The sequence below is a fragment of the Hippoglossus hippoglossus genome, chromosome 2, assembly GCF_009819705.1.
Source record: "Hippoglossus hippoglossus isolate fHipHip1 chromosome 2, fHipHip1.pri, whole genome shotgun sequence".
NCBI classification, from domain to species: domain Eukaryota; kingdom Metazoa; phylum Chordata; class Actinopteri; order Pleuronectiformes; family Pleuronectidae; genus Hippoglossus; species Hippoglossus hippoglossus.
In genome coordinates, this window is record NC_047152.1 from 1,499,890 (window position 1) to 1,525,223 (window position 25,334).

At 42.0% G+C, this 25,334-nt stretch overlaps 1 protein-coding gene across 3 annotated transcripts in view; it reads left to right on the forward strand.

Moving 5' to 3' along the window:
* LOC117772600 (interleukin-1 receptor accessory protein-like 1) overlaps positions 1–25,334 on the forward strand; it is a 258,307-nt gene that overhangs the window by 114,290 nt on the left and 118,683 nt on the right. For all 3 annotated transcript variants that reach the window (XM_034603869.1, XM_034603861.1, XM_034603876.1), the window contains 2 exons: positions 7,283–7,562; positions 24,281–24,467. In XM_034603869.1, the coding sequence (XP_034459760.1) occupies positions 7,283–7,562; positions 24,281–24,467 (467 nt within the window). The remainder of the gene's footprint in view (positions 1–7,282; positions 7,563–24,280; positions 24,468–25,334) is intronic.

Here is a 25,334-nt window from a genome sequence, read left to right on the forward strand (position 1 = left end):
CTCTGGCTCCAAGATGGCAGCATTCATGTCTGGCATATTTTGGCTTCATTTCTGGAAAGTGGGAGGACGTGGAGACACATCATCCATCTTTACATAAAGGACCAAAGCCTAGAACAATGAAGATATGTTATAATAAGTAGGTTTTGTTTCAGTATGAAGTATAAAGACTGTATGTGTGCGTACCATGACTCTGTGGGGTTAGCTGCAGCCCCCCCTGCAGCCCTTACAGGATAATGGTTGGATGGATTCATTATTTGTGGGAAGTTGCATGTTAGAGCAATAGTTTATCTTTTTCTGCATTCATTCTTGTGTCTCCTGCTGTTGCATAGTTTGCCAGAAACAGCCAGTGAAGCACAGTCATTTTGGGTTTGGGTTTGGGTTAGTTGATTAATGAGCTTCAGAGTTTTTTGGCAAGGGAATCTTTTCACTTTCGACAGAGCCAGGCTCGCTGTTTGCCCTTGCCTCCTGTCTTTATGCTAACTTTAAGTTCGGCTAATTACGTCCTTATTCCAGCGCCGTACTTAATAGGCATATTTCATCAGATGTGGGACTATTAACATTTCGGCCCCTGCAGTGCCTCTCTGGGTATTTATAGATGACTGTTCACTCACAGGTGGTTGTAGATTCTGCTTCATGCCGCCATATGGCCCATTACGGTGGTCATTTTAGCATTTGCAGTTTCCTTTCTGTTGCAGTGCCACAACACAGCCCTTCTTTCTCCCTGCTGCACTTTTCAGAATTGATTATTTTCTGTTCAAGCACAAGCTCTCTGCTTGTTTATTGTGTGTGTGTGTGTGTGTGTGTGTGTGTGTGTGTGTGTGTGTGTGTGTGTGTGTGTGTGTGTGTGTGTGTGTGTGTGTGTGTGTGTGTGTGTGTGTGTGTGTGTGTGTGTGTGTGTGTGTGTGTGTGCGCATGCATACTTTCACATGCAGAGGGCCGTGGCTGATGTCTTTATTGGCTGATGACTTATTCTCTTCTTCAAGCTCCTGGAGGTACTTCAATCATGTCGGTAATCTCCCCCCGCACGCCAGCAGCAGAGAGGTTACCTTTCCCACACATCAGAGCTATTTTGCTCTTAATTGAGACCCACTCTGCTGCGACAGCGTTTTCACAAGGTGGAAAATGGCAGGTCAAGATTTCGAGACATCTTTCTTTCCCCCGCGCAGCCTCCCTCCCCTGGCAAAAAGTGGCTGTGAAGTTGATAAGTTCCTTTAGGGACCCTGGAGCCCGGCCAGCTAACACACTACACTTTCTTGAGGGCAAGTAAAGGTTGATGTCGCGTCACCTCGTAGATTGTGTGTGTGTGTCTACAGATGCTTGTGTGTTTATCCAATCAGCCCAGGCCTAATGTATGCACACCTTTCTGATTAAATTACACTGGGGCTTTTATAGAGAAAAATGGTAGTGAACCATCTCCTTGAGTGCTTATGAGGGAGCAGACACTTTGTGGGAGTCTCCGTGGTGACCCGACTCAATCTGCATACGATTACCCCTCAGCAGACCTGTAACCCAATTTATGAGCTGATCACCTCTTTTCCAGGAGGAGCCCGTGCTTGTGCTCATGTGATAGTAAAATCTCCCTGGGACACCGTGACATAACATTTGTTAAGCTTTATTGTGGTGCCCTTTAAACCACAAACGCATCATATTTGTTTTTTCATGCTTTACTAGCATATTGGTCCCATCTGTGTCGCATGGGTCTCGCAAACAAGATTTATTTTTTTAATATATTTTAGAATATCCTGTCCTACATATTCAATACGCTGGAAATAAGCAATCTATTTCCTATAAAGCTATACACATTATAATGTGTATTAAATTCAGAAAAACAATTTCTGTAGATAAGTGGAAAATGCCTGAGGGCTGTTCCACAGAGTAATCCTCTTAAGAGTGAGGGTCAAATCAAAACTAGACTTTGTGTTTCTCTTAGAGGAAATGCTTTTCATATTGGTATTTATGAACATGTTTACATGTTGACAGTCATTTGTATATGATTTGTATTTGTGTGTAACCCTCGGTTGACATTTTATATTTAAAAAATGAAAACCTATGCAGCCAATTACCTTTGTCATCATATTTTCTCTCTTTTATGAATAACATTCTCTTTAAAGTGGGTATATGCATAAAACCAGAGGATAAAGACCTTTTCCAAATGCAGGCTTCACAAATGGCCCCGTGTTTGTTTAATGGCGTGGTGTTAAATCGAGATATGGTTACAGGACCTATTTCGATGTGGTGTCAGGGAACGGCGGCTCAATTAAATCCTGACTCACATGCACAGTGACTTGCAAACATTTGCTCTGCCATCGTTTGGCGAAAGCTGACAGTTACCATTTTCCATTTTTTTCAGTCGACAAACAGAATTGTTGGGACCCAGACACACACACACACACACACACACACACATACACGTACTCAGGGAGTTTGTCTGGATTTACCCTTCTCTTCTTTGGCGTACGCTTGATGGTCCCAGTCGCTGAAGTGCTGCTGGAGTTGTTATTATAACTCAGCGGATTGCCCAATTCCCTCACCAATTGTGATCCAGTGGAATGGAAATCTGGTGAGCGGGGGGAAATGTTAATCGAGTTCAATTAGGCTTTGTACCATGTTTGTTTCCTGCCAACGGATTATGCGGAATCCCCAACCTCACTTAATGAAATGAACGATAACCCTCTGTCAAAAAATCTGATGAAACTGGCAATTTGATGATGGGTGGAAGATAACGGATATTGGCGCCGGCACGTTCCTTGTGGCGGAATTGGAGATAAACACGGCGAACCCGTTGAAACAGTTGGGCTTCAGTTCACCCTTAAAGGGAAATTAATTTAGTTTTTTTTTTTGACGGTTTTATTATTCTCAGTTGAACTGGGGATATTTTCAAAACCTTGTGCAGTAATTGAATGCCTTAGGGTGGTTGAAAAAGCCTCTTTTAATTTCACTGTTGAAAAGACTCACTGCTATATGTTGCGAATGTTTTCAGCAATAATCAACCATTTCCCTCTGAGTATGTAATTACATTTTTTCGTCCAAACATCCCTACATTCAAGTGCATGTCATTTTGTGTTTTCCTGACCCTGTTGTAGAATTGTGCACGATATCATGTACTGTGCTGTAGTAGCACATTTGTACTCCATCATCAAAATAACTCTTTTGAAGCAGTTTGCTCTCCTCTTCCCCGTCCTGTGAGACGTTCCTCCTCAGTAAGAGTGAAAGTGCTCAGCTGTTGAAAGGAGTGGACTGAGTGTTTGTTTGCAGTGCTGATGGGAAAGGCAGTGACAGAGCCAGGCTGTCTGATGTTTGGCAGTGATGAATTTGCTTTGTGCCTTTTTTTTTTCTGCTACCGTGTGTGTGGAGACGAAATGAAAGCCAGTCTGAGAAATTTGTCATATTATTTTCCGTCTGGGTTGGCAGCATTCTATAGAGGTGTAAAAAAACGTTTAGTGGTTAGCTAGTGGAGTATATTGTTATTATTAAGTATAATCACGTTAAATATCATACGATTGGATTATGTGGCTATTTCTGACTATAGTAACTGTAACAGCTTTACACTGTATATTATTGTGTAGTTTAATCTAAAACAAAGCATGTTATTAAATGACCACGCGTTGAATCCACCATAATTGGTTGCAACATGTCGACAGAAAAATATGAATTACGACTGAATGAATTTAAGTACAACCAGTCGACAACTATAAGATGGAACATTTCAATAGTATCACTGCACGCAATCATTTATCTGCAGGGAAGTGCTGGGCTCCTGCACCACCCATTGACTATGCATGCATTGCACAGCTGAGACACAGAAAGACGAAAAGGTTTTCTCACACTTGACTTTCTACCAAACTAAACTTGTTCTGTGTTGCACACGACCTTTCTACGCCCTCCTGCTGTTTTTATTAGTCGTGAAAGTAAAACACTCCAGACTCTAAATTAGGACACGTGATTAGAAGCCATCTCTGCTGTGGTTGTCTTTACCTTAAGCCTTCAAGTTATTATCGTCCACAAACTAATTAGCAAGTTCTCGATAAGCGAGGGTAGATCCTTTGTTGCCATAGTAACAGTTAGACGTAATCACAATGAAAGGATTGTGCTGTTGGGTAGTTTGCAGAGCTCATGCCGCTTTTCTCCAGCATTTTTATTTGCTTAATTCGGTTTCTTGTTATTCACTCTTTGTGCGTTTTGGATGTCTCATTGAATTGCTCCTGGGAAGACCCACATAATTGAGACAACAGCAAAAAAAGGCAGTTCAGAAGGTCACGTCAAAGCTTTGCATCTGAACGCAATGTTCCCAGTCTCATGAAATGAAGAGAACGACTCGCTCCTGCTAATTTAGGATCACGTCAGATTAGAAAAGGTGCTGATCTGACACGTCTGTGAGATGTAGGTAGAATGAGCTGTCAAACCTGCCTGATGCTGAAATCACAGGAGTCATTTAAAGAAAAAAAGAATACCCAGACTCCAAAGCTGTATATTATATATATATTTTTAACCATTTCATAAAAAAGCCTCATTTGTCTTTATCTCCTTCATTTACTGAACAGATTTCTCAAATTTCTCATAAATCCCTTGAGCAACCTTAAGAGACAATAAAGTTATTTATTGCTGAATGATAAGTAAATTTGCCATTATTTGCTGATAATGCTGGCTTTTATTTAAAATCCCAAATTTTTACTGCATTGCATTCTGGTACATTGAGTCCTCTTTTACAGGACGGTTGGACTTTCCCCCCTTTATTTTGATGGATAACCCCAAGATCAGTGACTGCTAGATTTTGCGAATTGATGGATCTTTTGCAATTAAACTGTACCTCAGCTGAGTGTCATTATGTCGTCCTCATCTCTCCCTGTTCAAGTGATTCCGAGTGTTCTTACTACACGTCTCTCTTTTCCATCTCTTCTCCAGCACTCAGAGCTCCCACCAGTGTTGATTCCACTCTCAGGCTGACCCTTGCAGCACAGCAGCAATACAATAAATGAACATAAATCACTGCTATTCAATTCCCCACCGACACCATTTGTCCGGTTACCCACGACAACAGCCACATGCGCCGCGTCTCGCTGATTGGTGGCCAAGTCGCCTTCTTTGGTAAATAAAACGTTTATGGAGGCTCAATTAGTGGAGCCTGTTGAGTCCGCGGCAGCTGTGCTCGCCAGATGTTTTCGAAGGAAGAGCTACGCGGGGAGGTGACGTGAGGGAAAGAAGGACGTCAGAAACAGAAAGTAATGGAAAAAGGAAGGTGAAGCAGTGGGAGAGCTTGTTTTTGGATTAGCCATGAACCCAGATTGGTTTTTAATACAAGAGAGTTTGTCTGCTTGTGTCTCAAAGGGGCACCGACGGATTGGATAGAAGTTTACGTATTTAGAAAAATGTGGTGCACGCTCAGCAGCTTTCATCTTATTTGTAAGATATGCAGCGACGATCTTTCATTGAGAAATGTATAGCCTAATGTCATCCTGGGTAGCATTAATTGAGGAAGACAGGATAGATAATTTATACGGTATAAAATAGAAGCTACAGTATATAGTGTCACAATTTACCGGGCTGATGAGATGATGATAAATAACTATTATGTTATCTCTCTTGTCATTTTATTGTTAACCTTGAAATAATGTAGGAATTACTTGCATCAGCTTGCCGCATAGGTTGCCATTGTAATTTATCGCAATTACACACGAGGAAGCTAGCTGACTAACAGGTGTCTCAGTGTCAGCGTTGCCAGATGTACGATAATTATCATATTTGTATGATTATTTCTACTTCTGAACGATCAATAATTCCAATGTTCCAATAATATAAGTATAAATATATATGCAATTTCATCATTAGGTGACAATATTGAGAGTTCGGATTATCAATACAGTCAAATATGAATCTATGCTTTGTAGACCATACTTGAACATGTCAATATAGACCATGCGTCTTTTTTATGTGATTCTCCATCGTCCACTGATGATTGGCAAGTCGTCCACGAGCCAAAAGGTTGTTGGTTCGATCCCGGGTTCCTCCAGTTTATGTCCAAAGTGCTGAACCCCAACTTGCCCCTGTGACGACAGTGTAGATGATAGAAAAAGCTCTGCATGTAGAAATGTTACCGCGTATGAATGTGTGTGTGTGTGTGTGAATAGGTGAATAGTCCATTTACCATTTACTCAAGAATCTCGCTTCATGAAAAAGGTCTCATCTCACCGGAAACTCATTTTCTTCCTATTTCTCTGTGAACGCTTGATACACAAACGATACCTTTGTCTTTTCAAACAACTCACCATGTGTGAAGACCTCAATTAGCAACAGCACGTCGGTATTATCTGTGTGAGTTTTCATTGGTGTGCGAGAGCTTGGTAAGGATTAAATGTCAATTATATATTTGGTGTTTCACTTAAATCTTATATACACCTAAAGAAGGACAAATAAGTCAGAGAACCCTTTGCCTGCTGTGCATGAATAATACGGTTATTTTTCAATCTATTTGATGTTTTAACGGGAGCCCGCATATTCCTTAGCCTTGGCATGTGTAGCAGCGCAGTAGAAGACAAGCTTCTTTTCCCATTTATATGATTGAAAAATGTTTAAGGCGTGAATATGGTCTGATAGCTTCAGGAAATGAACACAGGCGTGCAGCAGCTTCTCATTTTCTCAGGTCAAACGTAAGTGGCTGCCATCACCGCCATTCAAACGGATATTGATGGCGGCTTATACACAGTTTATTGGCAGTCGAATCAAAATATGTATGAGATGGTGACACCCGAGTCAAATATAAATACAGCGTGTGTAGGTGAAGGCAGGGGCAGACGGCGAACAAAGGCAGGACGCAACAAGCGATATGTTAACAGTTCATTTAAACGTTTAATGGGTTGTTGTGATAGTAAAACGGCAACATGTTAACATGTTACGAGGATACACGCTGGTTCTCGGGCCCTTTTTAAAACAGCTGTGAATTCATATGGGCACACTTAGGCAGCTTTTTGTTCGAGGTGTGTACTGTGCATTTGCAAAGAGCCTAATTTGGTTTGTGTCGTCTTGTGAAACACAAAAAAAAGAGAGACGGAGACATCAATGCTGCATGGAGGGGAGAGAGCATCTTTATTGATTACGATACAAGGACTGCTGGCAAAGCACATGAAGAGACGAGCTGATGCCAGCGCTGAAATTGGTCTCGTCCTGGTTGCCACGTTCCCTTTTCCATGAGCACAAATCTCCACTGCTGGGCCTGGAGTGATGATACACACCGTTTGCAGAAATCATACTAACTCTACTCTTCTTTTCTTCTTCCTTTGTCTTTCAGTGGAGGGCTGCACGGACTGGTCAGTGGACTACCTGAAATACAAGGTGCTTCTGGGGGAACCTGTACGGATTAAGTGCGCTTTATTCTATGGATATATCCGGGCCAACTACACCCATGCACAGAGCGCAGGGCTCAGCCTTATGTGGTACAAAAGCGCAGGACACGGGGACTTTGAAGAACCCATCAGTTTCGATGGCACGAGGATGAGCAAGGAGGAGGACGCCATTTGGTTTCGACCAGCGGAGTTGGATGACGTGGGCTACTACTCCTGCGTATTAAGGTGATTCCTCTTTCTTTTTCTGCTTTCTTCAGTGCTGACAAATATCAATTGCTGTTCCTAATTCACGAGAAACTCTTGTCGGTAAATTAGTGGGAGTAAATAAGATTCTGGAACTCTGTGGGCATGAGAAAAACAACGTTGATTTCTGATAAAGTGCAGAAAGAGCACTGGTGCGTAATCCACGGAGCATCATTTAGCAGTTTGAGGTCCCTCTGCGTGGCCTAATATGCTAAATGATTTCTTTATTCTCCTCTAGTGGACAGTTAGCCATTTGGTTCAAGTGGTAAATCCATATCTCTTTGGCCCTCACAAGTAAAAGAGTGAGGAGTGATATGAAAAAAGAAGGGACAGTAATTCACTTCATGAAGATTGAGGAAAAGAAAAAGCTGCTCAGATAAAAAAAAAAGAAAAAAGTAAGGGACTATCTTCCTTTTCCACTTGCGTGATGCTGGAGGAAGACGATTGTTTGATTTATGAGTTCAGTAATGTGGTAAATTTTCTGGCTTCCTCGCTCATATTGGCAGAAGTTTTCATTACCGTGCAGGTTGGCCGTGGCCAGTCAGAAAGAAAAAAGGCAAAGCTGCTGTCTCTGAGCCCGCAGCAATTTCCTCGAGGGAACTTTGAAGCACATATTCTTGAAAAATGGCAGCGTGACGTTGTTCGAATTAGGGAAAATCCACAAAAACATCCGTATTCCAGTGTGAACAAACGATTTGGGACAGGTGAATAATGTGCGTTTGAGAAGTTGCATTCAGTGCTGGGTCTCCTTGTGTTTCTCAGCTCTAAGAGGTTTGAGTCATTACTATTCAGCACCATTAGCCCGCTCCCCTTTGCTGTGGCAGCCGCCTTGAATAGAAACGGGCAGCACCGATCCAACAATTCTCCATTCAGTCATGTTGGCAGCGTTTTTTCTGGAGGTAGACAATCAGTCAGCCCGGAGTTATTGTGTAATCACGCAGAAAGTAGAGCCACGAGATTTGATTTGGACGCGTCGAGTTGCTTTGTCGCCAGTCTCTGCCATTCAGAGGCAAATTTAGGGGCAACACTTATTTGCCCGTCATGGAGAGAAATAACAGTAGCTGTGAATACAAAGCACTTTTCCATGGCACAGGATTTCTCTCCGCAGGCATTTCTTTGGACTATTGTTACCTGCAGTTGCTTTGTGCTGCTCCTAAATGTTCTTGCTTTGCAGAGTCACACATGCTTGTCCTGACATTTAAATCTTAAAATGTGCCACCCAAAATGGAGTATTTACAACACTGACCTTTATCCCCAAATTGCCAGTATTGATTAATAATCAGTTCTACTGATTTTCTGTCTTATTCGAAGCATCCATCACAGCTAGGGGGTTGTTATAGGGATAAAAACACATGCTACACTGATTAGCTCTAACACTGCCAGACCTTGTTAAGATGTTATTTAAAATAAAAAAAGTGAATGGAGAAACCATTGAGGAAAATATTTGAGAATTTAAAGAAACGGCCATCTTAATGTCACTAATATATAAGTTCATTAAATCCTGAATACATTAACTCATAAGTCCGTTGAATTAGGGATGGGCAGTAAAACGATATAAATAAATATTGTAATAAAGGTTTAAGAGATAAGATAAGATGAGATGAAACAAAATAAGATATAACTTATTTATCCCCGGGAAAATCACATATTACAACAAAAACTAGGTTGACAAGAGAACATATGGACGTGTAGAATAGGAAATAAATGTATATGCAGGCTCAGCGAGGAGGTATAACACACAATTGATTTACCTTTTTTCAGTGTCCACAACCTTCACTCAAAAATCAGTCTTTACACTTAATAATTATAATAGATATCAATCATATTGACATGATATAGTATTTTGTCTTATCGTCAAGCCCTTGGTTAAATCTGTATTAAGTGAGCGCTGAAAAAAAGAAATCTAACTTTCATATGTCACAAGGTGTTTACTGTCAGTTTTACAACAGTTGAGCCGAATACAAAAAAGCTGAATAATGTGCAGAGTTGCACATACTTGAGTATTTAGTAATAACTTATTAACCTTGTAGGTAAAGGGCGTTTTCCCTCGACTGGCTCATTAGTCGGTTCTTTACAGTGACATACGGTGGCTTTAAACAGGGCCTGCTTAAAAGGCCTGTGAGGATTAGGATACTCTGTGTGTGTGTGTGTGTGCGTCACATGTTTATTCTAATGCAGTGTTCTGAAGTGCACAGCAATGTATCACAATGGACCACATGGGACTATCAAATTAGAATGATTTAGAGCCCTCTATTAGCATATGCTGTGATTTCTGTTGAGTGGAGCCATAATCGTAAGGACCAGGGCTGCGTCCGAGTGACTGACAGGACAATGGTTTCTGGGAAACAGACTTCTGATTGCTTCCTCGTACCACACGTCAACTGAAACTGAATTTATACCCGCTAGAAAAATGTCTAACAATGCTGAATTGCATTCGTCACGTGATGCGCCGCCTCCATGCTATTCCCTCTCAGAGATTAAAGAGAGCTCCGGTGAAGCACTTTGGCAGTAATCACACTTGAACTGCAGCGTTTAAAGACTGAACGATTGACCCTAAAGGGCTACAGTATGACATTCGCAAACCACATTTACTTTGGTCACATTCTTCTCATTTTGCGTCTGAGCTTTGATGATGTGTTAAAAATGGCAGCAATTGATTCATCCAATTTTACGATCAAATAGAAGCGCGTCGGGCTGCCGACGTGACTCATTTCAATCCCCAGTCACCGCCGCCAAATCAGAGGATTGCTTTTCTCTATTGTTTAAGCAGCGAAGGTCCTATAGACAATCGGCGCTCGCATATGTTAACATCTCACATTTGGATCAGGCAGCGTGGGGATTTTTCCTCTAAAAAAGGGACGAAGGGAATTAGAGTGTTCAGCGGTGGAACAGATGAATTACAGCACAGCAATAAATCACCTCTTACTGGATACGTTCCATACTGGAGCATGTCATAACAATTCAGTCCCTGTTACTAAGGGCCCCCCCCCATGATGTTATTGTTTGAAAGCAGGTGTCGGTACAGACCGGTGTGTCCAAGAATGCTTAGACCACAGAAGAAGTCGTCTCTACACTGGCCTGACCATTTCTCAGGAACACCTCCGGTCACGGTGACCTGGTAACTGAACCTGAAACCCCACTGGTTCTTGTGCTTTTCTTATTTTAGAAATCAGTTCTGCATAGTGAGGATTAAAGAGAGGCAGTGGTTTGATATTATTTCTCACCCTTTATTGAAATAATAGAACATTTACCACATTAGCTTTTTTCTGTTAACAGCATTATATATATATATAGCTTGGGACTCATACATTAAAGGGTGTCGAGACCAAACCACCATGAGCAAAGTACCTCTGCTGTAAGTGAGACAGTGTCGTGTGCACCACCATTTCTTCAGGAGCTCTCACAGCCTCCCCAGATACAGATATTTCTGCCAGTTGTCTGTGACAGGCGTTATTGCATGAGTCAGAGATGGACAGTGTGGGCAGAATATTCACAACACACCCACATCAGCTACACCAAATCCAGCGAACACACACTGATGCGGCATTTTTCTTGGCATCATGTAACGAGAGGTCAGTGTCTTATTGCTGTGCAAAATAGTTTTTTCTCAAATTCATGTTTCCAAGGAAATTGGTGACTTGGACTGTGTCTTGAACGCTGGTCCAGAGTAAGCTAGGTTGACTTTTTCTGAAACTGCTCCTCTGCTAAATGAAAAACCTTGTCGACAAGAGAGGTCAGACGTGATTGGATAATTTAGGTTATTCAGATACAGGGAGCATCTGAAAATGCAAAACGCATGAAGTATTTTGGTTACCGTTCTTTTTAACCGGGAAAACTGAGGCTCGAGTGGACACAGATTTACCCAAACGTGACAGTTGAAGCCTAAAATCGTCGCCTGGTCTGATAAATCTGGATTTCTGCTGCGTTAGGCAGATGGTAGGGTCACCAGCATGAATACATGGTCCCAATCTGCTTTGTGTCGCCAGTCCAGGCTGCTGGTGGTGGTGATGTAACGATGTGGGGAATGTGTGTTTCTGGCCCCTTTTAATACCAATCAATCATTGTTTCAATCCAACAGCCAGAGTAGCGTTGCTGACCACGTGCATCTCTATGGCCACAACTTAAACTCGACCTCTACCACGGTCGAGTTTCATTATGGTTTCATGAACATGTCAGGAGCCCCCCCCCCAGTTACCAGATCTAATTCCAGTAGAAGATCTTTGTGAGCAGCTTAATCACCATGTGGCCGAATGCAGATGATGACACATCCTAAGTTTTGCAAAGTCTGAAAAGCGGCTGGATATTATTACACATTCAGTTTCAAGTAATTTCCTAATCATGAGGAATGTTCTTAAAACTGTTTGTCATCCTAATATTGTTCAAGATGATGTAGACATATCAAGCAACATTGGCACAAACAGTCATTTATTTCCAGATTAGGCGAAATATGTCGTTAGATCTAGATGGATAATTTTGCCGTTTATGATGCAGTTCCTCATTTATTGCATCATTTGTTTCTTCCCTTCTCTGTGGTGCACTCTCATACAAACCAATGCATACAAACGTGCACTTTGTTACATGATTCCACGCGTTACACGCTGTGACTTTACACTCCTGGCCTTCCCGTCTCTCTTACTTTACACACACATACATCAGGGTGCCTGAACTCGTCCCATCTCTGCATATTTGCTCAGCTGCACTTAAGGGTGTCAGAGGGCATCATCATATGCATGCACGCTCACACACACACACACGCACTCACAGAAATACGCAAACGCGACATGTCAGCTCTCTGCTCCCCTGAGTCTAGCTGCCACTGACGGGAACTTAATGTGCCTCCAATCTGTATGTGAAAGCAGGCCAACGTCAACACACATTCAACATTCTGTGCATGTCTTTATTACTGTGCCGCATTCTGCACACTCACACACATCTACATCGCATTACGGACGTACGACGGGGGAACGCTCACGCCACACGCACGCGGCGGGAGCGGCAGGGAGGAGATGATCAGCGCCATGTGTCAAATCGAGGTCAGCAGTCAGCTGTTTCAGATGTTACACCCCCCAGGGGCTCGGTCGTATGCCGAGCAAAAACATCTGCAGTGGAGGAGTGTGTCACTTACTATAGAGTGACAGAACACAAATACCTAAACACAAGCGGGCCACCCGGGTACTTGGAGGATACCGCTAACTCCCAGCCACTGCTGCCAGTGTCTCTCTAAGCCTATTAGCATTACAAACTTGCTAATTCCTGTTATTTTTTCACCGCACTGACAGCACAGACACAGCCGAGTAAAAGCTGGGATGGCTAACAACATGACAGGGAAAGGGAAAAACAGGGGAGATGTTTGAAATCGGTTCCCTCTGAAGGGATGTGACTTGGATTTGAATCCAGAGGAGTAGGTAGGGAACTTATAACTGGTGGTAGATGTCGACCTGATAGTTGAGCTGATTATGGGTAGAGGAGCAAACAGCAATGCTGCTGGAGTAGCATTACGTGTGTTCTTATTATTATAATTTTGTAAGTATTTATTTATCTATTTCCCACAAGTCCTGGGGTCCTAATTTTCAGGACTTGCAGCTTGACTTCGACTCTGAAATAACTCAAATAACTAATTTATTCATTTATTAATTTGCTACATTAATACTATAACATTACTCAAAGTTGTACATGGGCAGGTACATTGACCAAGTCAAGTCAGATTTATTTATTGAGCATTTTAAAAACAACAGGAATGAGGATTCAGAGATAAGATGAGATTCATTTGATGGATCCATCGCCACATAAATCCACTTGTTACAGCAGCAGAGAGTCAAAATGAAGTAGAGAAGAGCATATGTGAAAGTATAAAATAGGCAATAAAATAAATCAACGAAATTAAAAGAAAATAAAGAGAATATGGCCGGTGGCACAGGATAATTGCACAAGGATGCATTTGTGCACAAAAGGAGATATTGAGATAAACATATACATATATTTATGAGTAGTTAGAGTACATAAGCAATAAACTACAAAATCAGGCAGAATTAAAAGCAAAATTAAAAAGGTATCATTAAAATTTAGGTTTAAAATGTATACTGTCAGGTACAGTTAGTGCTATGATGCCTGAAGAGACGTCCCAAATCATGCACTTAGTTCCCGTGGATTTTACATCAAATTAGACAATTTGTGCCCACACCAAAAAATACAAAAATGTAAGACCCAAAATCAAAGCCTGACGAGTCGATTATATATTTATTGAATAATAAGCTGAAAAAACTGAAAGAAATGTCAAAAAGCACAACGGTGATGTGCCGGGAGTGATGGAATCCTCTCACAATCTCGTTCATCAACTTTTCAGTGCTGCAGTTCACTTGACGTTCACCTCAGTCTTATGAAGTTCAATCACTGCCAGCTCTCTCTGCAGAGTTTAAAGTTCACGCTGCCTTATCTCTCCATCCTCCCTCTCATCGTAATTTAGCAGGAGTTTTGAGTGCTGAATAATGTAGATCGATGCGGTACAAAAACATTAAGCCCCTCCGTCCTGAGATACAATAATATTGGTTTATACTTAAAGCTTACAGGTAAACAAGCAGCACAAAGGTAATCAACTCTAGTTTTTTATCAGGGTCAATATTGACCATTTAGCAGTTGTCTAAAGTTTGTTCTAACCACACTTTTCTTTTCAGAATCCAACTTGAAGCAAACATTCCAACAAATGTAATACATTTTCTATTTTAATTAACAACATTGTCTGTGATCTGATATAAGCAGGAACATTGGCAGGCAGTTGCACTGTAGTCAGTCAGTTGCCATGATGTTTCTGAAGTGGCTTTAAATCCACACAAAGAGACGTTCCTTTTACCAGCAAGGATGAGCAAAAGACCTCAGAATGCACACCACACACACTCAATAGATGGATGTACAAAGACAAATCAAGCGCACCCAACCACACTGTATGGATCTCATTGGGAAGTGCAGGGATTACAGTGTCAGATTAAGGACAGATGTAGCAGCCTGAGGAAGATCCCACTTCATGGCAGGTAGCGAATGTCTCACCTTTGACCCTGTTCAGCGGCGTTGGCATGCAGCCACTGTCCCGGGCTTATTAATGGGTTTCCTGCATGCCCTGCAAGGCCTGGGCTGTCACCAGCAAAGGACAATGGGAGGGGGAAGTAGCAAAGGAGCCCGCGTGCGTGTGCATGTGCATCCATTTGCTTATTTCAGCCCGAATCGCTTCTCTGGGCGCGGCCTCACCTGGCACCTGCGTCTCCTCATACATACCAAGACTCCACGTGCGCTTTAAAAACCTCCCTCCGCACTCGTCCCAGACCACAGCCATGCTGACTGTATTAGTATTCGTGGGCAGGAGTGGCTGGTGATCTCTCAGGGAAGTGACAGTCCGAATGGGCCGTCTGGAACACTCTGTCATTCAGCCCCAGTCAGGGCCTGTCCAATTGATCCAGCCCAGCTGTCAAAGCCAATGAGAGACACTAGACTAAGGAGCGGCAGGAGCGGTTTGTGCTGCCAGGGATTGTGGATGATGTATAATTTAAGGGTGGTGTTTGTGTTATAAGATACCTGGCAGGAGACAATCGGTTAACTGTGGCTCGGTGGAATTGCTTTGCAGACAATGGCTATAGCAGCGGGGCCCTGATGGATGTTTATTAATAGAGTTTATTGTACGTCCTGTGCACTGCAGAAGAAAAATGAAAAATTACTTAATCAATCAATAATGTTAAACACCAGTGATACACTAGCCAGGACATCTGGACGCCTGCTACTCATTTCGTGATCTCTTCTTTTTGATTGATCTGGCATCTGCACAAAGCACATCTTAATTAATTATAGTTATTATCTCATCACCATGTCATTAGTGTTATATCATTTTAGCGACATTCTCACTTTTACACAGTTTTATGAAGAAATAGGAAAGCAATTTGTTTTAAAATAAAAAAATTGACCTGCATGTATTTCTTTCATTAGAATGCATCCGATATTTGTGTAGGTATAGTTTAGGTATTCTGTCTTAGTTTAGGATCTTTTCACATTACTACTTTACGAGGTTAACTTATGAGAGAGCTGGTGCCAGAACCCTGGCAGCAGTTTTTCACAGAGCCCAGGCTGGGTTTTAGTTAATTGTGTGATATGGATTTGCCAAGCGGCTCCATCCAGCAGCCAGGGGTTATTGATGATGTTCACCTATATTCAGTGTTTTTTACACCTGACTGCTTTGTCGAGACGGTGTTTGGACAGCCTTTTAGTTGGCTGCTCTGGCTTCAGACGAGGCTGTTTTCCAGCAGCCATTGTCCGATGATGTATGGGCTGCTGTTTGGGTTCAGTCCACCTTTCACACTTCGCTTTATTCAGCTGGGATGTGGCGGCGAGAACTTGGCCAGATATGCACTGTGGACGCCTGACGGTACAATGGTAGTGTCAAAGAATAGGGTGCACATGAAGCCACTGTAGGGCCAGGTGCTGGATAATAAGAGACAACTATTTAGAACTGGAAAGGAGAAATGTATATACATTTTTAATCAATAGTAGCTTTGTGTTTGTTTGTTTTTTTCTGATAAAATTGTATTCGACGTTTTGCCTATTGCAGCAAAGTACAGTACAGATGAATATTCTACCATGTGTGAATTATAGTATATTAGTCATCAACCCACGAACTTCTATACCACTAACTGAGTGTTATAAATTAAATAAAGGTTATAATTAGAACATTAGTCAATGGTCTGGGTACTCAGAGATATTAGCATTTCATAGGCTGAAATAATTCCAAAAACAATTATACATCTGTATCCGTGACATATCTATATCTGCACAATAACTCTGCTGTCTGTGTTTGTTTCATTTCTCTATAGGCTGCAGAGAAACACAAATTATTTACTCATAAAAAGACAGTTATTTTAATGCCTCATACAATGACCACCTGTGAAGCTTGTGCTCTACGGCTGTATTATTAAACTTTCGCTCACGCAGAGCACATTGTGGGAATTTCATTAATTCAATTATCCTATATCTGCACATAGTTAACATACGTCTGAAGAGCAATTCAGTTCCATAATTTAGCTCCTGAAGCTGCGAGATTGCATTGCTCGCAGTGTTTTGTTTTGCATATCACATGCCGGTGCACATGCCTGCTCTCTGAAGAAAATAGTGTTATATTCCAGATACTGCATCTCACCTGGGTTTTCAATAACTGTGGGAAACAATGGGTTTGGTATTTCCATGTGCAGAATCCAAGACAACAATACTTTGGTGCGAATGGAAACCGGTTGTAGCTTTTCTCACTTATGCAGTAAAAGTTGGCAACGCTGATCTCTATGTGCTCATTTTGAAGTATGCCGAGTGCTCTTTGTAATTGAAATTGGAATATAAATTCAATCTACCATGTGCATGCATTACAGTCTCAACCTATTCCTCTGCACGCCCTTCATGCTCCTTCTGATTGGTCATTTGTCCCACGCTCGATTCCATTTGATTAAGCCAAGCTCGAATGGCTGCCGGCTGCAGGGAGCTAAGGGAGAGAAGGTCGGCTGTGGAGATTATACTCCTCGAGACCTCTTGACTTAAACCAGTCGTCACAGTCTGTGTTCATACCCAGAACGATCCAGCAGAAGGTCATACATGGACTTGTTTTTATTTCTTTACATATTTCATCTCTATTCATCCTGTACATGCACATGCAATATTCACACTTGACACTTAAGTTCAACTTCATTTTGAATTTTGCACACGCACCACCGAGAATATTTTGACTTCAATGACTTAGGAATTGTATTCAGTCACATCCTCAGCATTGCTTTTCACATACATCCAGACCTCTTGGCTCTCCTGGTCCACACCGAAGCGGAGGAAGTCATCAAACAAGACGCCAGACCAGTGCTATCTGATGGCAGGGACACTGACCTTCTCTTCCTCATATCTGGTGGTGTTTTTTATCTGCCAGACAAATGTCAGAAATGCCGTTCTCCAAGCACAATCACTTTGGCACCGGAGCCAACTTTTCCTCCCCTTTCCCCCTCCCCCTCCCCCGTCCTCCCTTGCTCCCCCCCTCTGGATTGCGAGCTCCGAGCGAGATATCTGCAATACCGCAGCTGTCAGTCAAACTGTGATATAGGAGAGAACCCCCAGCTCGCCTGAATCCTAAGGGTGAGACTATAATAGGCTGGGGCTTGACACAGACATTTAATTACAATTTCATACAAATGAAATGGCTAATTTAAAACGTTGGTGATACCGTGTATTGTACAGCATTTGAAAAGGTATTATCAGGATTAAAAAACAGCTTTTGCAAAGTGTATTCTTTTAAAGGAAACGTCGTAATGTGTGAGGTCATGGAGACTAAGTTGGCAGTTTATAAGTTACACAGGGATAAGACTAATGCAATCTTATACAGCAGTGCAGCAGTAAGCCAACATTACTATTATCATATAGTGCAAAGACAAAGACTCAACAGCATAACCTCTAGGAAGGAGGATTTATTACAAGCCTCTTTGTATTAGACTGCATTAGTTTCAAATAAACTGCTGTCTGAGTGTGAGCTCTCCAGTCAAAATCAACCACAAACAATATATAATTAATTTCCTTTTTTTCTCTATATTTCAGCCACAAAACTTCATACTTCAATCTTTAGTATAAAAATGTATCCAGCTTCAGAGTCATAAAGAAGTAGGGAGACAGTTAAATAACCTTCACCCTTTCTAAAGTTGAATAGAAAAAAACCTTTAACAACCTTCTGCAAAAATACTGTATGAGCACTCGAATACCCACCCAGGGAAAAACTGCTATAAATAAATACCCCAGCTAACAATGCAGGGTATCTGGGGAATGTTCGTTAAAGGTTGCAAAAATGTAACCTCCAGGGAACCTTTAGGGAACGTTTCCCTGAAGGTTATCTGTTTCCTGGGACTACTCTTTAACTTACAGTTTGGCTTTGAATTACAATATGTTTACTCTATTTTTTTTAGAATGCATGTCCCTCTATCATTGTCACCACCCAATCTTGACAACTTTTTTTATTTTTGATGTACAGTATATGCACATTTGAAGATTGGAACAATGAGTTTAAAGTGGATGTAACCTTTGATTGTGGAGGCCACAAAGGCATCTGTGACCAATATGTCCTTAGTATCTAGTATCGTAGTATATTTATATATTGAGTATTGTAACAAATTACTTGGAACGTGTCTTGCTCACATCCCCAAAAGAAACTGCTTAGTTTGTCCAAACCCCGACAACAGAACAACACAGACGACTGCGTCTGGTTTACATTTTTCTCCAATATGGCCCATATCCTCAGTGCAACAGCCCATTCCGGGAACAACATTGCTACTATAAGACATTTAGTATTTGATATGCATAGCAGTGTGCTGCTCGTACATTACACCCAGAGGGCCTGGGAACCAATGAATAAGGTCATGACGACGTTAGAGGAGAATACAATGGAGTCAAATGGTTTATGCTTTGTTTTGAAATCAGGTTGCTCGGATAAAGATGAGTTGACGTGTCGAGGAATATAAAATGGGTTCTGTGATGGTGTTGGCTGAGTGATGTGTTGGCAACACAAGAAGAATAAATTCAATTTTAACAAATGATTAAGGGTTTTTAAATGTAATGCATATTTTCTGTATTGCAATTTTAACTATTGCAACCGTTTTTTTTAGGGTTCTCCTTTTCTGGGGGTCCCCCTTGAAATAATTCAAATTCAATTGCCAAATAACAATAATTCAATTTATGTGTGTTTACTTATTAGTGTTTACCCTAATTTGTGTTATGCTAAGCATCAGTTTTACACAGAAATAAACCTGCAGCTTTTTCGAAAAACGTTTTGGGACCATTCAAGGTTTGTTTTCAAAATCCTCAGAGGCTTCAAAATATTGTTTTCCTGCACAATCAAATATATTTTAATGCTGAGTTGTGACTTTTTATTGCAGAAGGAATAAGAGAGGGAAATGACACATGTACTTGCTCAATTCCAACGAGCCAAGTTTTATTAGTTATTTTTTGCTTTGTGACTCAAATGAAATAAGAGGCTCGAACTCGAGCTACATTTGTAATTGAGAGCAACAAAGCGGGGGAACAAAATTAAATCAAATTGGAACATGAAGAATCTAATGGATGTCCACTTGCAATATGAAAACATTGTTGAGGATTGGGTTTAGCAAATGAAACAAATGGGCTTTTCATCATTTCATCAGATACTGAGAGACATGAGTTTAATTGAATCAATCAATGAACCCCTATTGTATTCATGTATTTCCCTTCAAACTTCTCTTGTAATCACACCTTTGTTGCTCAGAAACCTAAAATAAAAAAGAATAGCATTTTTGCACAGTGCAGAGTTAGTGCTTCTCTGCCTGTAACTGTTGTTTGTGGGTGCACGTTGCTCCTGTGTGTGGGTACAAGCGTGTAGGCAGGTGCAGGGATGTGTTTTGCTCAGCGTGGTAAAAGTGATTTACCCGCAGAGGTGCGTGTTTCTCTCTGAGAAACCGTGTACGACAAGACGAGGTAGGAAAAGATGGGTGGAGGAAGGGACAGAGAAACACCATGACCGTAGGGCGAGGGAGATTATACCGGAGGATTCGGTTGTTCCAGCATGGCAGACAAGTGCCGCGCTCTTAGACAGGGGCTAAGTAGGAGCAAGTTGGCCCACAGTCAGGTTTGGGGAGCCAGGGTGCTTAATCATCGCGCGCTTGGTCCTGGAGTTGACAGGTGAGTTATGAGCGGGTGCTACAGGTAGGAGGCCCAGTCTTCCCACTGCTCACCATGACCTTCGCTCTCGCCATAAATAATGCAGGGATCATAAAATACTGATTTAGGATAACTGGGCCAGCCCTGCCTTGGTCGGGGATCATCTCGGCTCGGCATGGACAGGGAAGGTACAAGCCCACTGAGAGCCGATGCTAATGCTTTCGGTTTATTTCGCTTCAACCTCGGTATCAAGACAACTTCTGTGACCTCTGAGACTTGTCTCTGTCTTGTGCCAGTTTGGACTTAGACCTGTCTGGGTCTCAGCCACTATCTGATGTTGACCAGACTTTTTCCCTGCCTGTCTAAATACATCGCTACATCTGTCACCTAAGTGATCTGGCACATCGAATCATGCCCGGCTGCATTAGCCGCCTGATGTGCGCTCTCTCGGGATGGATCTTGGCTGTTTTCACATCTGCGCTCCACATCCTGACGTGGGCTTGGTTGACATTTCACTCCCGTGTCAGGTGTACGCTGCTGACGCACGTGGCAACAATCGGGCTATTACGAGTCATGTCACTCATGTGCTTTGGTCCCCGTTGATGTAGGTCCCTTTGGATTATGTTACACTCAGGTAAACCGATGCGGAATGGAGGAAAACATCTGGAATTTGAGACCGCTCTAGTAGTTTCATACTCATTTTACTTTCCACACATTTGAGGAAAGAGAAGCATCATCCAAAACCCAATTGGTCTATTTTGGTATCAGTTTCCTTTATTTGGATGTGACACTTTAACTTGGCCTTCAATTCAGAATGTACCTGCAGTTGCTTCGCTACACGGTTGCCTGCTGTAGAGGCGCAAACATACAGTGCTAATAAGGGACACGGTAATGATGTGGCAGATGTTTGCAGTCTCTCTGATGCCCTGATTACAGGAGGAATGTTTGCGAGTTGTCTTTTAAAAAAGAAATGCTGCCAGCGACGGAGGATGTGTCTGGTGTGATGGAAAAAACTGTTTAACCTTTTTTTTCTGATGAGATGAGACGAGACGAGATGGGACGTCGCCGTATTAACAATGACAACCTTCTCAAAATAGACACACACAGGTTTCATTTTCCAGTCGTTGTCAAGCTTTTGCATGTCATGTTTTGTTTCCTCAAGTCTGTTGTATGGGATGTTTTGTGTGGGTAAAGGGCTGTAAAGTTATAAAAGTCCATAGTCCGCACTTTAGGGAAACGCCTTGTCAGTCGTCTGGCTAATACCTCCAGGGTATCGTCACATTTCTTCACATTGCCTCAAATTCTGCACAGAGGTAAATTTAGGTCATCTCTATTTAAACGCCAATTACATCCTGACTCATGACCTTAATGTTACCATAGAGTCAACATCTGTAAAGAGTTCATATTTGTGGTGGGTTTATTTCACTTTATGCTGAGGTAACCTTCCACATTTTGACTTTTCACCTCTGCTTCACACCGTCGCATTAAAAGTAAGTTTGATGATTAATCAGCAATAATTTCATCTAATTTCAATGAGAGAGGACTTATAGTAATTAAGATATTCATTAATTTAGTTCATTAATTTCCCTACAGGATTCTCAGGAGGATTTCAAATCAATTCTGATGCCTATTATTTAAAATCAGATCAGTTGAGGGGCGGCTCCTGTCTGGTGTCATCCTCTGGTCGGGTAGATTCACTGACAGTCGACGCAGTAAACGATATAAATACATATTAGATGGCTGGGTTGGGCTTCATGTTGCAACAGCTGTGTACATGAATCTATATTAACCTCTAAATTTAACAAATGCAGAGTGTTTGCATTGAGGACAGACTGTGGTGCGTTTCCCTGGTGTGCCAATCATGCTCCTCTCAGCAGCCCGCTCAACTCTGAGCCGACCGTTGCTCATAATTTCACTGCATTTGCTGCATATTGCAGCTCGGGTCCACTGCCAGCCCTCCAGCCATATACGCTGGCTGTCAGCTTGACACCTCTCCGGGTTGATGTATGCAGGGTGCTCTCTATCTGTACCACGACATTGCACATCCCCTCCAATATGACACATTTGACAGACATTCTCCCCCATTAATGCCACGGTATCACTTCAGCTTGTTATCACTGTATCCGCAGTACGCAGAGTTCTACGGGCGCTGAGCGCTCAGTGTGTAGGAGCCGGTCTCTGGAGTGTGCGGCAGCAGCAGGGTAGTTTTCCTGCTCACTTCTTTGGATAAGCCTCATGATCATCATACCTGCTCGGTGAATAGTCAGGAGAGTCGAAAGGCATTGTGATGGATGTGAAATGTTGGAAAGACATTGTAGGACAAAGTGTTGGCCCACACCGTTGATCACTCATGCGGAGCGGAGGCTCTCTCTCTCTCCATCTCTCCCTCCCTCTCTCTCTCTCTCTCTCTCTCTCTCTCTCTCTCTCTCTCTCTCTCTCTCTCTCTCTCTCTCTCTCGCTACCAGCAGGCAAGTTTATCAGTGTTGCCCAGAATATTTAACAGGGAGGGGAGCACACCCGTGGGATCTCATTTGCACAGGTGTCCATCTGGTGGAAGTTGTCTGGGATAATCTCCACATCATGTCACATTTGCATCCGGAGCTTCATGAAAACGGCACACTTACTGTAAGCTGAGCACATGGCGCCGGCCAGTTCGAAGGGTGAGGGATTGTTTGCCGACACTGTAGCGAAGACCAGTGTGAGTTGTACTAATCCACAAAGCAGCTAATGCTGCGCAATTATGTAAGGATTTAACATGTTTGTAATTGTTTGTTGGTTCAGCTCAATTTGTGTAACCAGCTTTATTTGGAAAATTAGCAATGAGATTTTCCTAAACGCTGCCAATTTGTTTGGTCTTTTAACCAGGAGGGATTTACTGCAGTCAGTCCACAGTGCTTGTCAATGGTGACAGTCTTATTAGCCAGTTTGGGCAAAGAAAAGTTGCTCTTATTAAATCCATTGATCATCAAGGACCTTTGCTTCAGTTGCCCTCCTTCAAATAGCATAACATTCACAGCGAATCAATGTGTTCATTGATCCCCATGTTCTGTTAAGAATTATTCAAGCAGCAGATCCAATCTCCAAATCGCTGTCCCATTAACGACCCAAACGGGATCACGGTGAACGCCTGGCAGCTGTATCTGCCTCTCATGTGGCTGTGCAGCATCGCTCTGCTGGGCACGGCCAGATCTGATCAGCAGCATTTACAACTTCAAGACAAAAGCTCTCAATAGAGGAGCAACACAAATCACCGAAATTACTCTGCAATACCAAGCAGGAGGAATATGTAATGTTTATTCCCTCATGGATGAATACTCATCAGTATCTGTGAGCCCAGGCAAGCATGTAGTCTCCAAACATTACAAGTAATCTTGCATTTTACGCCTCCCTTCCCCTGCGTTATAAATTCTCTTCTTTATGTATATGACCTGAGCAGTTACAGTACATCAATTGTAGCAAGTAATTTTCTGCTAGCTCGCACTGTATCTGCTTAACACGTGAAAACAAAAGGCTCAATCAATCTTCAAGTTCTGTTGACATTCAGCGCTGTCGCTCCACATTACTATGCGTGTCCCTGCCTCACGTACACACATACAGTCTACACCAGTGGTTCTCAAATGGGGGTGCTAGTACCCCTGGGGGTACGTGAAGGTACTCCAGGGGGTACGTGATATTTTTTTAAAATATATTTAAAATTAGCATCCATTCAAAAATCCTTTAAAAATTGTTATTTAATAAATGTTCAATAAAATATAAGTGTTTAATAAATCAGACACTGATGGCACAGCGCTGTGTATTACATCTTTTTCTGTGAAAAGCAATTCTCCGTTGTATTTAATGATTTGTATGAAATCTGAGGAATGAGCGTTGTGGAGGTTTTGAATGCACGGTCTCTGAGTTTCTGTGGAGACAGAGATGGGCTGCTGGCAGCTTTTGGTTTGCTGCACCTGGAAAAGACTTCAATATGATCAAACCTCATCTATATCTCCGACTGATTCATTCACTTTCTATTTTGGCAGGAACTCTACGTACTGCATGAAGGTGTCCATGTCCCTCACGGTGGCGGAGAACGACACAGACCTCTGCTACAACTCCAAAATGAGGGTCTTTGAGAAGGCAGAACTGAGCAAAAGCAAAGACATCCCCTGCCCGGGCATTGAGGATTATACACAGCCGGGAGTGGAGCCTGAGATTGTGTGGTTCAAGGTGAGCTGCTACCTTTATTTTTCTGTTTGTTCAAATAATGTCTATATTTTTGGTTCATTTCTTTTTAACATGGTGAAGAATGATGGGTTATTAGTAGTAGCCATATTGAAGATTTAAAGAATAATGTCATAATATTATGGGAATGAAGTTGTAACTTAATGAGGAAAAAGTAATAATGTTTATGGAGGAAAACATGAATTTAATGAGGAAAAAGTTATAATATTACTGGAATAGAATGATGAATTTGAACAGAAAAGGTCATGAAATTATAGTAAAGTCATAATATTAGGGATTATTTTGAGAAAAAGAAAAGAACAATTCAGAACAACGGTGTTTGTTCTGCTAATTGAAATCTATCAAACACAAAATGAGAAGGAAACTTTTCAATTAGAATTAAAAAGCTATTTTGTGTTTTAAGACCTAAACAATCATTAGCTTCAATACAATCTTTAACTTAAGCATCAATGGAAATTAAATAAATCTATTGTATACAGGAACTTAAACTCTATCCTCCTCTTTATGTAGAGTTGTGATGCTCACACTGCGACTGACCTCTTTAGACCTCACGTGACGGAGCTGTGTGGTGAAGCCTGAGGGCCAATTCATGAAACGTGAAAGTGACCACATCCCTTTTTCACTTCCCCCTCCAAATCCAAATTTAAATAGCAGAGCGATGAGTGGGATTCGCACCTCTCGTCGTCGGCTCCCACTTTGTCAGTGGGCGCTGAGCGAATTCAGGGAGGACCCGTCTTGGACCGAGGTTTGGAATCAAACCCACACTGCCCCAGTTTCCATCGCCTCAGGTGTGCTGTGGCCCAAAATCTGAAAAAAGCTCAACTGTTTCTGGAAGTCTCTGTTCACTCACCA